The following is a 12,565-nucleotide window of genomic DNA, read 5'->3' on the forward strand; positions in this document are numbered from 1 at the left end:
AGGGCTAAGTGAATGAATGAACGGACCACTGAGTGAATGCGTGGGTGAGGAGACTGGAGACGGAAACCAGCAGGGAAACAGAGAGATGGGACCTAGCACGTGGGGGCCCATCCCCACCCAGTGGCTCTCCCTGCACCACCCCCGCCCAGGTGAGGACCAGCTGGCCCCCTGGCTCCCTCCTCCTGGTGAACAGGGGTCAGGGGGCCTGTCCCTCTCCCTCCTCTAGGCTGCTACCGCTACAGCTATGTGAACCAGGGCCAGGTCCTCCGGCTGAAAGGGCCCGACCACCTGGCCTCCAGCTGCCTGTGGCACCTGCAGGGTCCCAAGGACCTTATGCTCAAGCTTCGGCTGGAGTGGACGCTGGCCGAGTGCCGGGACCGGCTGGCCATGTACGACGTGGCTGGGCCCCTGGAGAGGAGGCTCATCACCTCGTGAGTCCTGGGAAGGGGGGTGGGAGGGTGGGGGCGCTGAGCATCACCCCCCACAGTCGGAGATAAGAGGCTGTGTGACCCCGGTCCTTGGTATCTGGTATCTGAGAGACAGCAAGGTTAGCACACAGAGGAGATAGGAGGCTGGAAATGGCTGTGTGCTGTGGGTAACCCCCTTTCCTTCCCCGAGTCTCAGTTTCCCCGTCTGAGACAGAGCGGTTGTACTAGACCACCCCTCGGGTCTGCTCTGGGAGGTGACAAGGCTCATTTGAATGCTTTAGAGCCTGGCAGCACCCTGCACTGTTGCTTCGTAGCTGTGTGTCCCAAGGCAAGTGGCTTTGCCTCTCTGAGCCTCGGCTGTCCTCGCCTGTAAAATGGGTGCATAGTGACAGCCGCCTTGTAGAGTTGTGAGGCTTGAAATCAAACCACCAGTGCCGAGATTCTCACACATAGCAAAGCCATCCCTTATTATTACCTGGTAATGTCTCTGTTAAATAGCCAGTAACTGCTGCTGGTGGTGTGGGCTGGGGGCGGGGGCACCAGGCTGCTGCCTTCTCTGGCTCAGGCTGGCCCAGCTTCCAGGCAGGAGTGGGGGTGGGACCTGCATGTTCAGGTCAAGGGCAGTCCTTGAGGGTGAGCGGGGACAAGGTCCTCCCCAATCCCCTCCCCCACCCCGGGGCCTCTCTGAACTCCTGGCTCTGAGGCAGCAGGCACATTCATTTACACACCCCCGGCATGATGACCTCAACCTGGGGTGCGCGTGGGCTGGGTTCCTGGAGGGCTCTGGGAAGCGCACAGAAGCCAGACACCATCTGATTTCCAGGGATGATGAGGGGGGGGGACGCTGATGGGCTTCCCCTGGGGCTTCTTCAAGTACCCCTCCCCTCCACCCCAGCCTGTTGTTAGGGAGGGGACAGCTCAGCCTTGTCCCTGCTCACGATGGCGCACAGGCACCCTGTGCCATCTCGGGGCCTTGGAGGTCTAAAGGGCCGGGTCAGACAAGATCAGGGGATCGTCACCCTTGCATCCCAGAGCCGTGAGAGGTCTTCAGGGGTGATAAGGAGATAGAGCAGAAGGGACCTCGACCGACTTTAACTCAATGGCTCGTTGCCGGGGCTCCACGCCCTGGGAGGCTTCAAGACATTTTAATTACAAGGTGGGCTCTGCTGCCAAGTAAAGAAAAGGAACCCCAACATTAGGTGACCTCAGGACCCTCAACCCTGAAACCTTATCTCCCTGCAGGGTACAGGCTGGGACCTCAGGGGCACAGGGATCCAGGGGAACAGGAGTTTGATGGGGACATTCTGGGCAACCTCCTGGTCTCTCTCCCCTGAGGAGCTGGCCTGACCCTTGCAGGGCTTCCAGTCAGTCTCCTGGGGCAGAGAGGGTCGGACACCTGCGCGGGGACACACAGCAGTCCACCCAACCCCCTTCCAGGCCCCACCCGTCCTGGTCACCTTCCTCTGTCCCTCCAGGGTCTACGGCTGCAGTCGCCAGGAGCCGGTGGTGGAGGTCCTGGCGTCCGGCGCTGTCATGGCGGTGGTCTGGAAGAAGGGTTTACACAGCTACTATGACCCCTTTGTGCTCTCCGTGCAGCCCGTGGCCTTCCAGGGTGAGGGGTCAGGGGCCCCCCGGGATGGGAGGGGAGCCGAGGCAGATACCCAGGGCACAGGCCGGAGCGCCCTTCATCCTCTTTGCTGTCGTTGAGGTGGGATGGGAGCAGAGGGAAGGTTCTGGAAGCCCCTCTGCTCTCCTCCCTCCCAAGCCCTTGGCCCCTCTCTTCCTGTCCTCTGTCCTTACTCCACTTCTCCCTCCCTCTCCGACCCTGCCTGTCCCCTGTCCCTCCTCTCCCTCCTTCTCTCTCCTGCCCGCCTGTCCCCTGTCCCTCCTCTCCCTCCTTCTCTCTCCCGCCCTCTTGCTGTTCACTGTCTGTTCGGTCCCCATCCTGGACCCGTGTCTCCTCTCTCGGCTCCTCCCCTGGCCCTCTTCCCTCTGTATCCGCTTGAGGCTGGAGGGTGGGTCTGTGGTCAGGAGGCCTGAGAACCTCAGATTTATCCCCAGACCATCCTCTCACACCAAAAAGGAGCCCCACAGATCTCCCTGGAGATGGCACTCGGCTCAGGGAAGGCCACTCAGTATTTCCGGGAAGGGCTCTCCAGGCTGCCCGCTGGCCTCCACTACTGGCCTCCTGTTCCGAATCTCCCTCCCTTCTTCCCTGACCCCGTTTCTCGGGAAGAACCCCATGCTTTATGCCCTGGCTGTCCTGGGGCATGGATCAGCCAAACAAATCTTGCAGGTTCCAGAACAACAGGAGACCACGAGCCGCTGCTCCCCGCCCCCAACCCGGCAGTCCCCCTCTTTCTACTTGGTTCTCCTCCCTCTCCTGGTGTTGACCCCAGAGGCCTCCTGGCAGTGACCCAGGTCCCCTGATGCCCGTGCTGGGTTCTGGCATCCCTCTGGAGGTGCCCAGGGCTGAGAAGGTGCCAGAGCTGGCTCTGGCTCCGTGGGAGTCACTGACATAACTCAGGGGACAGGGGAACATGGGGACCCTGACTCTAGGGAGAGGTAGCAGGGCAGCTGGGAACCCTCCTGATTCCTCACCCTCTAGCTCTGCGACCTCAGCCAAGTCCCCCTTCTTCTCTGAGCCTCATCTTGAAAAGGGGCTTGCTTCTCCCTCCCCCACCACCATAACCGAGGCTCACACTGTTGTGAACGCACGTGGTGAAAGGGTCTGGTGCGGCACAATCTGTGTCGGTGGCTACCATTTATTGAGCACTTCCTATATGTCAGGTTGTCTGAGCATTTTATGTCTATTTAATCCGCTTACCTGCCCTGTGAGGTATGGGCTATTATTGTCCCCATGTTCTGGGTGGGGAAACTGAGGCCCCAGATCATATCCTGCAACTAACCTCTACTGTTTAACGGCAGGAGGGTGGAGGGGTTACGGCTGCCCCTCACCTGCTGGGAGGTGCAGTGAGCTGGGCCCTGGGGACCCTGTGTAACAGCTGTTCTCGGGGCCCAGCTTGTGAGGTGAACCTGACCTTGGAGGGCCGTCTGGAGCCGCAGGGCGTCCTCAGCACGCCTTACTTCCCCAGCTACTACTCGCCCAGCACCCACTGCTCCTGGCACCTCACGGTGAGCCCCGTCCTCTGCCACCCACGCGCCCTTTGCCCAAGGCACCCTGCGGAGCTCGGGAAGCCCCGGGGAGGTGCAAGCTGAGCCCTGGGTGCAAATCCCTCCAGAAGGGGGGTGGTGACAGGTGAGGCCACGGTCTGCCTCTGTGGGTCACCGTAGTGCCTGTTTATTGAGTGACTGACCACCTTCAGCCCCTGCTGGGGCTCTGTGTTGGAGGACCTCCTCCCTTTGTTGTCCTGGGAAGTGAGGCCACCAGCACCGTCACACCGACTCCTCTGTCCCAGGTGCCCTCTCTGGACTATGGCTTGGCCCTCTGGTTTGACGCCTATGCTCTGCGGAGGCAGAAGTATGACCTGCCGTGCACCCAGGGACAGTGGACAATCCAGAACCGGAGGTACCTCACCCCGGGATTCCCTCCCACTCCCCACAGTTACCCACCTTGGGAGCCCCAGTCCCAGACCCCAGAGGGGCGGCCCAGGAAGAGAGCCCAGCCCCGGGTGCTCGGGCCTGTGACCCCACCCCTTGACCCATTCCCTGTCCCGGCCCCTGCCCCTGCCTCCCCTCCTGCCACCCTCTCGGCCACCTTGGATGTTGAGTCTAGTTAGAGTGAAATGTCTCATTTCCTTGGGTGCTGTCACTCCACTGTCCGGTCCCCTGGATCCTTAAACAAGACGGTGTGGGAGCCATGGGACTCGGCAGGGCTAGAGAGCCTGCCCCTGAGCCCCTCCCTGAGCCATCGGAGGCCCTGCTTCCCTTCTCCCACTCCCTGCTCGTGGCCAAAGTCAAGTGGCTTCCTCGCTGCAGGAAGCTGCGCAGCCAGGGCCAAGGCTGCTTTTGCTAATTCGACCATTTCCACAGGGAGGGGCCATAACCAGGGTCCCTCCCTATCACCCCCACCACCCAAACAGCACAGGCCTAAAGTCCCCTCTTGGGTTCTGGGACTGGTGTCCACACGCGCCAATGTGGATTTCGCCTGTTGGTTGACCCTACTCAGACAAAAGGGACTGACAACGCTCATTGGGGCGCCCGCGGGCTGTCCAGGATTCTGAATTCGTCTGGGGCTGTGATTAAAGGGAAAAGGAAGACATGTGTGTGGTCTGACTTCAGGCCTGTGCTGTTCAAGGGTGACAGGAGATGGTGTGACTACAGGCCCGTGCTGTTTGGGGGGTGACAGGAGATAGTGTGACTTCGGCTCTGTGCTGTTTGGAGGGTTTGGTGACAGGAGATGGTGTGACTTCAGGTCTGTGCTGTTCGGCCAACAACGGCACCCCACATCCTAGCATGTAGGTGGCATTTCTGGGCCCCGCGACCTTTATCCTCATGGAACGCTCTGGGGACCGCATCGCTCCCTGCCTGGGATCTGCCAGACTGAGGCTGGCTGGGCTCACCTCTCCGCGTCAGGAGCGCACGGAATGATGGGGCGCACATTTCACACTTGTTCAAATGATGGTGGCATGTTTTCCTGCCACCCTCTCAAGCCCTCCTTGAGGAAGCGGCAGGCAGGCCCCGGGTGTGCCTCCCCTGCCCTTCTCCCCCAACACACAAGGTTAGCCCACTTGCCAGGAGCCAGGCTCACCGGCCTGGGACATCAAAGCCGTCATTATTCGGTTTCCTAGAAAGGGAGTTGAGGTTTGGTATGATTAGGGGTGCCCAGACGGCCCCACAAGCAGAGCCCTCCCACACCCCACACCGCTGGAACCAGGAGGATGGTCCAGAGGACCTTCACTGTCTCCATGACAGGGAGGGCTCAGGTCAAGCTATGGGCCCCGCTTCTATGGACTTGCTGAGCTACCCTTAAATGTGGGCCATGGCTGGAAAGAGTCCAAAGGAAAAGGAAAAGGCTTTGAGGGTAGGATTTCAGACACCATGACAGGTTCCAGTGGGGTCACAGGGAGCTCCCTCCCAGCATCTCAAAGCACCACCGGGCTACAGAACATAAGGGCTGGACTGGCCGTCGAATCCAGTCCTCACCCATTGTACAGGACGGAAAACTGAGACCTAAGATGCCTAAAGCTGAAGGATTTGGCGTCTTTTGCTGGTCTTTTGCCTTTCGGTGGTGGGAGGGATTTCAGGGTGCGGCTAGGTGGTGGCTGGGGAGGGTAGGGGGGAGGCCTGACGGGTGCGGCTCTCCTGTACCTCTTCTCTCTCGTCCCACACCTCCCTGTGCTTCCTGGCGACTTGGAGATGTGCTCAGGGGCGTCTACAGCTAACTCTGACTACACCACCTTCCCCTTCAGAAGGGTTAGACCAGTCCTAGGCCCCAGCTTTCTACCATTTACACAGATGTCTGAAGGAAGGTGTCTCCTGGTAGGTTGTGTGTATGAGTTGCGAGCGAAATGTCACTCTGTGTGGGGCTGGTAAGAAGCAGAGAGCTGAAACCGGACACATCAGGGTTGGAATCCTGGCTCGTCCCCTTGCTGCGAGATGGGGGCTCCCCTTTCCCAGCCTCCAGCAGCTCATCTGAAAACTGGCCATGAAATAGACACTTCCCCTCCCTCCCCACACCCGCCAAGGCAGGACTGAATGAGATCATGGGCAAGGGACCTTGACTCCTGCGGGCGGTCCAGACAGAGTTAACCATTGGCTCTTGATGCTGGGCCGGCCAGAAACCGAGCTGGGGGATTTGGATCCCTCATCCTCAACAATTTAGTGAGGAAACAGGCCCCCAGGCTGCCTTCACTGGCCAGTGAGGAACCCAGGACACAGAGAGACAAAACCACTGGTACTATGCCACCCAGACTGCAAGTGGGGAAACCAGAATCGAGCGAGGCAGTCGGGTCCAGAGTGCATGGGGGTATACGCACCCGTTAGTGTGCACGAGTCCGTGTGTGTACGCCTGCACACCTAAGTGTTCACGCCCATGCGGATTTGTCCCGCGGAGCCTCTGAGCAGCCGTGCCGGCTGTTCGCTCTCTTGGCCACGGGACTCCTGACCAATCCACCGGCATCCTGGCAAGAGGACCAATGGCTTCTGTGGCTCCCGCCAGTTCTGAGAACGGCTTGGGAAGTCCCATCTCTCTCTTCTGAGATCTTTGTGAAGGATCCAGAGTCCCCAGGTGGAAACTCATGTCCCCAGGCCTGCCCCCAGGCCGCGGCCCATGTCTGAGCGTGGAAGGGAAGGCAGAGGTGTGCCTCCAAACCATAAGCACTGGACAAACCATTTCCTTTAGTTATGATCTTTTTTGATAATGATCATCCAATGTCGATGCTGGGAAATTCTTTGAATGAGCATTTGTTGGAAAATTTGCTTGTGTGGGTGGCAAAGATATGAGAGGTCTGGGGAACAGTGTCGATTTGTGGGCACAGGGTGTATACGGAGGGGGAGGTGCAGTCCTCCGACCCTGAATGGCCATGGACAAGCAGCAACGGAGGGTGGGTTGGGGGAAGAAGGTGACTTCCCCGCAGATGTCAGTGTAGTGATGCGGGAACGCTGGCCCCGGCTCCCTCTGCGGGCTGGGCGTCCTCGGGCTTGCGGTCTCGCCCCTCTGAGCCCTTTCTGCCCTTCCCCACCTCACTGCTTTCTAGCAGCTTCTCCCAGTGCCCACGGCCAAGGCCTCCTGGCCTTTAAGTGGCCTGGAGGTGGTGAAGGGACTTGACCTAGTAAGACTGGCCGCCGGCTGCGTGGTTTCGCAGAACCTGCTCCGCCTGGGCGTCACCACGGCCCAGGCTTCCCCCTTTCGGGGAATCTGCCTCCTGCCAGCTTCCTCCCCTGTGATGTCACTTTTCTTGTGATCTGCCCGATCACTTCCCCTGCCCTCCCTCTGATGGGACAGGCAGAACCCACTGGCTCTTAGGCCCCCCGGAGCCTCCTCAGGCCAGGCCCGGCTATGGGGTGGCTCTTCTGCTCCCCTGGGCCCCGGCGTGGCCAGCACTGCCTGTAGCCCCAGAGGCTCCAGGTCAGGCTGAGTGTGTGCCCCCGAGGCTGGGTGCTGGCGGTGTGGTGGGCACAGCGTCTACCACTGTCCTAGATGAGCTCATAGCCTGACAACGTCAGCAGCTTTCGGAGAAGTCTTTTTCTCATCTCATGTCTCATTTTCTCTTTCCTTAAAACATCTTCCAAAGCAGATAATATCACCCACCCTCATTTTATAGAGGTGAAAACTGAAGCTTGCTGACGGTGACATGTCAGGGCCACACAGCTGCCTCATGTGGCAAAGCTGGCCTCCCACTCAGCTCTGAGGCTTGGGGTCCAGGTCTCTGCTCACCCCATCCGACGCTGCCATTCTCCCTTCTTTAGTGTTCGCCTTCTCCGACCCTCCTTCCCACTTCATCTGTCCTTAGCGCAGGGAAGGCTTGCGTGTGTGCATCCATCCATCCATCCATCCACCAACCTACCACCTGCCCACCTGTCCACTCTTTCTTGAATTCCTCCCTGTGTGGAGTTGCTAACGTGCAAGAAAGTTGACAGGGTCCCTTCTTACAGTCTGGGTGAGGCAAGAAGGAAAAAAAAATCTCCAATCCACAGAGGTGAGAAGGCAAGCCGGCCACTGTGCAAAAATGCGCCTCCAGACCCTGCACTTTGTAGCTGAGGTGGGTTCCATGGCCTCTTGGACACGGCTCGTGGGGGAGGAGGTGGCATTTGGTGGATGGGGAGGAATTAGCCTGAAGGTGCATACCCTTCCCCAGAAGTCTCTACGGCAGGACCTGGAAATGCCGGTGCACATAGGAGCCCAGCTGGTGCATAGTTCTGGGGGACAGGCTGTTTGGGGGAGAGCAGGAGAGGAAGGGACTGGTTATCAGGGGGTCCTGTGCTCTGTCTAATTCGGATAGCCTCTGATTACTTCCAGCCAGTGTTTCTGGGGCTTGTTTTTCAGAAGAAGCAAGAATCTAGATTATTATGTGAAATTAGCGGGCAACTGAACTTGAAAAAATATTTATGTTACCACTGTGCAGACTAAACAGACCATCTTTAAGTTGAGTGGTTCAGCCTGAGCCACTAGACTGTAGCCTTGCCCCAGGAATGCTGCCACCAGCCCCTGCTCTGGGCCTCCATGGTGAGAACCACATACTGCCTCCGGGGTGGAGGGGGGCTGTTCCCGGGGTTCCAGGCCGAGCCACAGGCTGATCCTGGACCTCGTTCTCTCAGACGCCAGTGGAGATGATGTCCTGTCAGTCCCCACTGGTACCTTAGAGCCCCTGGCCAGAGCTCAGGGTGACCATGCAGACTCTTCTAGATTGAAATGTTCCACTCCTCTCCGGCCTGGCTCTGGTTCCTTCCTTGCCTCTCCGCAACCCCTCCATGACCATGCGGGGACAGCATCCTGTGTCCCCAAACCTTCTGCATGGTCAGGGGCATACTTGATCCATTTCCCCAGTATTTCCTGCCCCTAGCTCACCTGTCCATTCCTCTGGGAAACTCTCAGGGGATGCTAATCCATGAGACCCTTTGTTTGTCCACTTTAAAAACAGACAGACCAAAAAACCCACAAAAAACCAAAAACCAAAAACCAAAAAACAGACAGACAGCCCAAGCTCTGTTCCCTTAGTTTTAAAAGGCCAAGAAGGGCCAGGCCTGCTCGGGGGTGCCCCCTTGTGGCAGCTCATCCCCATCGCGTCCCCCTGGGCTGGAGGAGTCGTGGAGAGCAGGGCTTCCCAAAACTTCCCACCTTGGGACCCCTTTACCGGCTTTAAAATTACTGAGTTCCCCAAAGGGCTTTTGTGAAGGTTATATTATCTCTTTTTACAGTATTAGATATGATAACTAAGGAAGTTTAAAAACATCAATTCACTCAAAAATCTGCTACAATTTTAACATAAACAACATTTTAGAAAAAAAACCTAATTATAGTTCCCAAAGCCAAAAGCATTTGGTGAGAAAAATATCATTATTTGACATTTTTATGACTTTCTCTTAAACTGGATTAATAGAACTGCATTGGGCGTCATTGGGTTGCTGTCTCACACGTCACGTAGTCTCTGGAAAATTCCACCGTATCCTTTGTGAAAAGAATGAGAGTGAAAGAAAGCAAATATTACGTGAGCATTATTGTGAAAATAATTTTTACTTTGGAGCCCTGGTGGTGCTTGGAGGACTGTGGGTTGGTTTGGAAGCAAGGAAATGATACGCTATAGTCAGAGAGCATGGGGAGGTCTGTGTGGGGGCATGGGAAGTGGGAGCCAAGGTGCGCCTGTCTCCCCACCCCCGGAGCAGGCTGGGTGGGTCCTCCTAGGTCCCGAGGAGGCTGGATTCTGGCTTACCTGTGCCACTCCCTTTGCAAGCCTCCTCTGGAATGTAAGATTCGAGAACAATTTCTGTCTCACAAAGTGGGGTTGTGGCAAGGACCTCCCAATCTCTGTGCAGTGAGGCCTTGCAGTGTCGCTGTCCGTGAGGGAGGGGCCAGACAAGACAACCCCCAATCTTCCTCAGTTGTTTGTTGATTAGCTCGTTGACTAATCCATTGAACTGTGAGGTGCTTGCCGTATTCTAGAAGTTTCGAGGAAGTACCTGCCCCCCCACTGCCCCACCCAGAGAGTTAGCTGTTGCACCTGTGGTAGGATGCTCCCATCATGCTTTGGGACATTCCCACCCTGACTTCCCCCTGCCTTCTCTGCTGGGGCACTTTCACTTCTCTTCTGATCTGTGGCCTGGGTGTGCCTCCCTCGTCTGTAAAGGTGCTCCCATGTGCTCAGTGAGGGTGCCCTCTTCCCTGTGGGGGGCTCAGGGGACTGACCCATCTGTTCTGTGAGGGTGTCTCACCTGGGGAGGGAGGGAACGCCGGGGAGCTATCTGGGGAACGACCCATCATTCCAGGGGAGGGTTTGCTCCCACTTGGCAAAAGCATGCCCACTTGCTCTGAGGCAAGATGTGCCCAGAAACCATGTAGGATAAATCCCTTATACTGTAGGAAGATTCCTAGCTGTTCTCTGAACGTCGCCCCTCCATGGAGCTTCTCCCACCTGCTCTGGGGAAACCAGAGCATCCCATTGGGGTGGGGAGTCCAGCAGGGATGTGAGGGCCCTCCCATGGTTGGGGAATGGTCCCACCTTAGTGCCGCCATGCACGGAGATGACATCCTTCAGCCCCGTGCTATTGTATCGGTCCTGGGTGCAGAAGTGGTGCTCCCCTCAGGTCCACAGAGTCACAGGGAGACCCCGGGGCTGTGGAGGCTTCTCAGTGGGAAGGACCGTGCCTGACCGAGGCACACAAGCCATCTCCTCCCCCACACCGAGCCCAAGCTACTCCTGTCTACACAGAGCAGGCCAGCCAACGACTCTGGCCTTTACGGACACACTGAAACACTCTCAGATTTGGAGTCAACAGAGTTGATAATTTCCCTTATTTTGTAAGGGGGGAATTGAGGCTCAGGGAAGGACCCTGACTTGCTAGGATCTCACAGCTCCTGGGTGATGGGACTAGAATTCAGGCTTGGAATTTTATCCTGCAGCGAGTGGGGAACCATTGAAGGCTTTGCGCAGGGGAATGACATAGGCTGATTTCTAGAAGAGGACCCTGGGAGTGGGCAGTCACCCAAAGCAGCAGTCAAGACAGAGAAGGGGAACATGAGGGCGCCGCTCCCCCCCCAACCCCGGCTGTTCTGCCCTTGCCCTGTCTGTGCATGAGGACACTAAGCTGTCCCTTCCCTGGGGTTGGCCCGTGCATCCCTGAGTCTGTCTCTGTCACCCCCAGGCTGTGTGGCCTGCGCACCCTGCAGCCCTACGCCGAGAGGATCCCTGTGGTGGCCACTGCCGGCATCACGGTCAACTTCACGTCCCAGATCCCCCTCACCGGGCCCGGCGTGCAGGTGCACTATGGCTTGTACAACCAGTCCGACCGTGAGTATGAGCAGACCAGGGAGAAGGGCGGGCGCCCCCAATGCCCCGCCGCTTCTCCCTGCCTCCTTCCCATCCCTGGAAGCCCGAAGTGGAGGAACCAAAGGACTGTATGTGTGTATGTGTGTATGTGTGCGTACGTGTGTGCGTGCATTGCCTGAGGCTTTGTGTGCGCCCCCTAGGCAAGGCTGTCACCTGGGTTCAGCAGGCAGACACACTCACACAGACCTGTGTGTGTGTGTGTATGCACGCGTGCGTGTGTGTGCTGTGTACACGGGCCCGGGCGCGTCCGTCCATGCGCACCGTGCATATGGGTGTGCGTACATGTGCGTACGTGTGTGGGCACACAGGGGCAGCACGTCTGCACATGTCTGCACGATGACGTGTGTCCTGAGGGCGCCCTCCCCATGCAGCCTGTCCCGGCGCCTTCCTCTGCTCTGTGAACGGCCTGTGCGTGCCCGCGTGCGACGGGGTGAAGGACTGCCCCAACGGCCTGGACGAGAGAAACTGTGGTAGGCCGCCCGTCTGTCCCGCCCCTTCCTTGCCTTGCTTTCTCTGAGCACAGAGCCAAGCCCCCCTTTTTGAGAAGAGACGCCAGCCCCCCACAAAATGTGCAGCTCCTCTTATCGGCATCCAGGAAGTGGGCTCTCTTGCTGTGCTGAGATGAGAAGACGGAAGCATCGAGACAGAAAGTGGGCTCCCCGGGGCGACGGTTTGGGGTAGTAGCAGGGACAGGCTGGGGACCAAGGTCTCCTGGCTCTGAGCTCCCAGCTCCTCCCGACCAGGCCACTGGCCCCAGCCTTCCGTCCCAGCCAGCTGTCAAAGGAGGTACAGAGCGGATGGAGGACCAGGAAGGGGAAGGCAGGCCCTGGGTGACCAAGGAGAGAATCCTGCGTCTTCCTCCCTTGAGTGGGGTCTCCATACCTCCACTTCAAGGGGTTCAGACAGGAGCTGCCAGCTTTTACTGGAGTTCTGCTCCCCACTGCCCAGTCCCGGCAGCAGGGGCCCTGGGGGTCCCCAAGTCAGCACTCTCCTTCTGAGTCCTGGCTTCTGGCGCCCCTTTTCTTGTCTGACCTCCCCCAGCCCCATCCCATCCAAGTGTTAAACACCTGGGGAGAGAAGCAGGAGGGAAGGCAGATGTGCTGGGGAAGGTGCCTCATGTGTGGAATCAGAGCATCTGGCTTCAGGTTCTGGTTCAGCCAGATGACCCTGGACAGGTCATCATCTCCTTTC

The 12,565-nt window shown here is 58.2% G+C and overlaps 1 protein-coding gene across 2 annotated transcripts in view; it reads left to right on the top strand.

Moving 5' to 3' along the window:
* Positions 1-12,565, top strand: part of TMPRSS6 (transmembrane serine protease 6) — a 33,211-nt gene that overhangs the window by 14,335 nt on the left and 6,311 nt on the right. For both annotated transcript variants that reach the window (XM_045083910.1, XM_045083911.1), the window contains exons 7-12: positions 227-431; positions 1,904-2,040; positions 3,451-3,563; positions 3,848-3,957; positions 11,190-11,335; positions 11,746-11,844. In XM_045083910.1, coding sequence (XP_044939845.1) covers positions 227-431; positions 1,904-2,040; positions 3,451-3,563; positions 3,848-3,957; positions 11,190-11,335; positions 11,746-11,844 — 810 coding nt within the window. The remainder of the gene's footprint in view (positions 1-226; positions 432-1,903; positions 2,041-3,450; positions 3,564-3,847; positions 3,958-11,189; positions 11,336-11,745; positions 11,845-12,565) is intronic.

This window comes from Mustela putorius, unplaced genomic scaffold (genome assembly GCF_011764305.1).
Source record: "Mustela putorius furo isolate JIRA1106 unplaced genomic scaffold, ASM1176430v1.1 tig00000738_pilon_pilon_pilon, whole genome shotgun sequence".
Classification (NCBI taxonomy): Eukaryota; Metazoa; Chordata; class Mammalia; order Carnivora; family Mustelidae; genus Mustela; species Mustela putorius.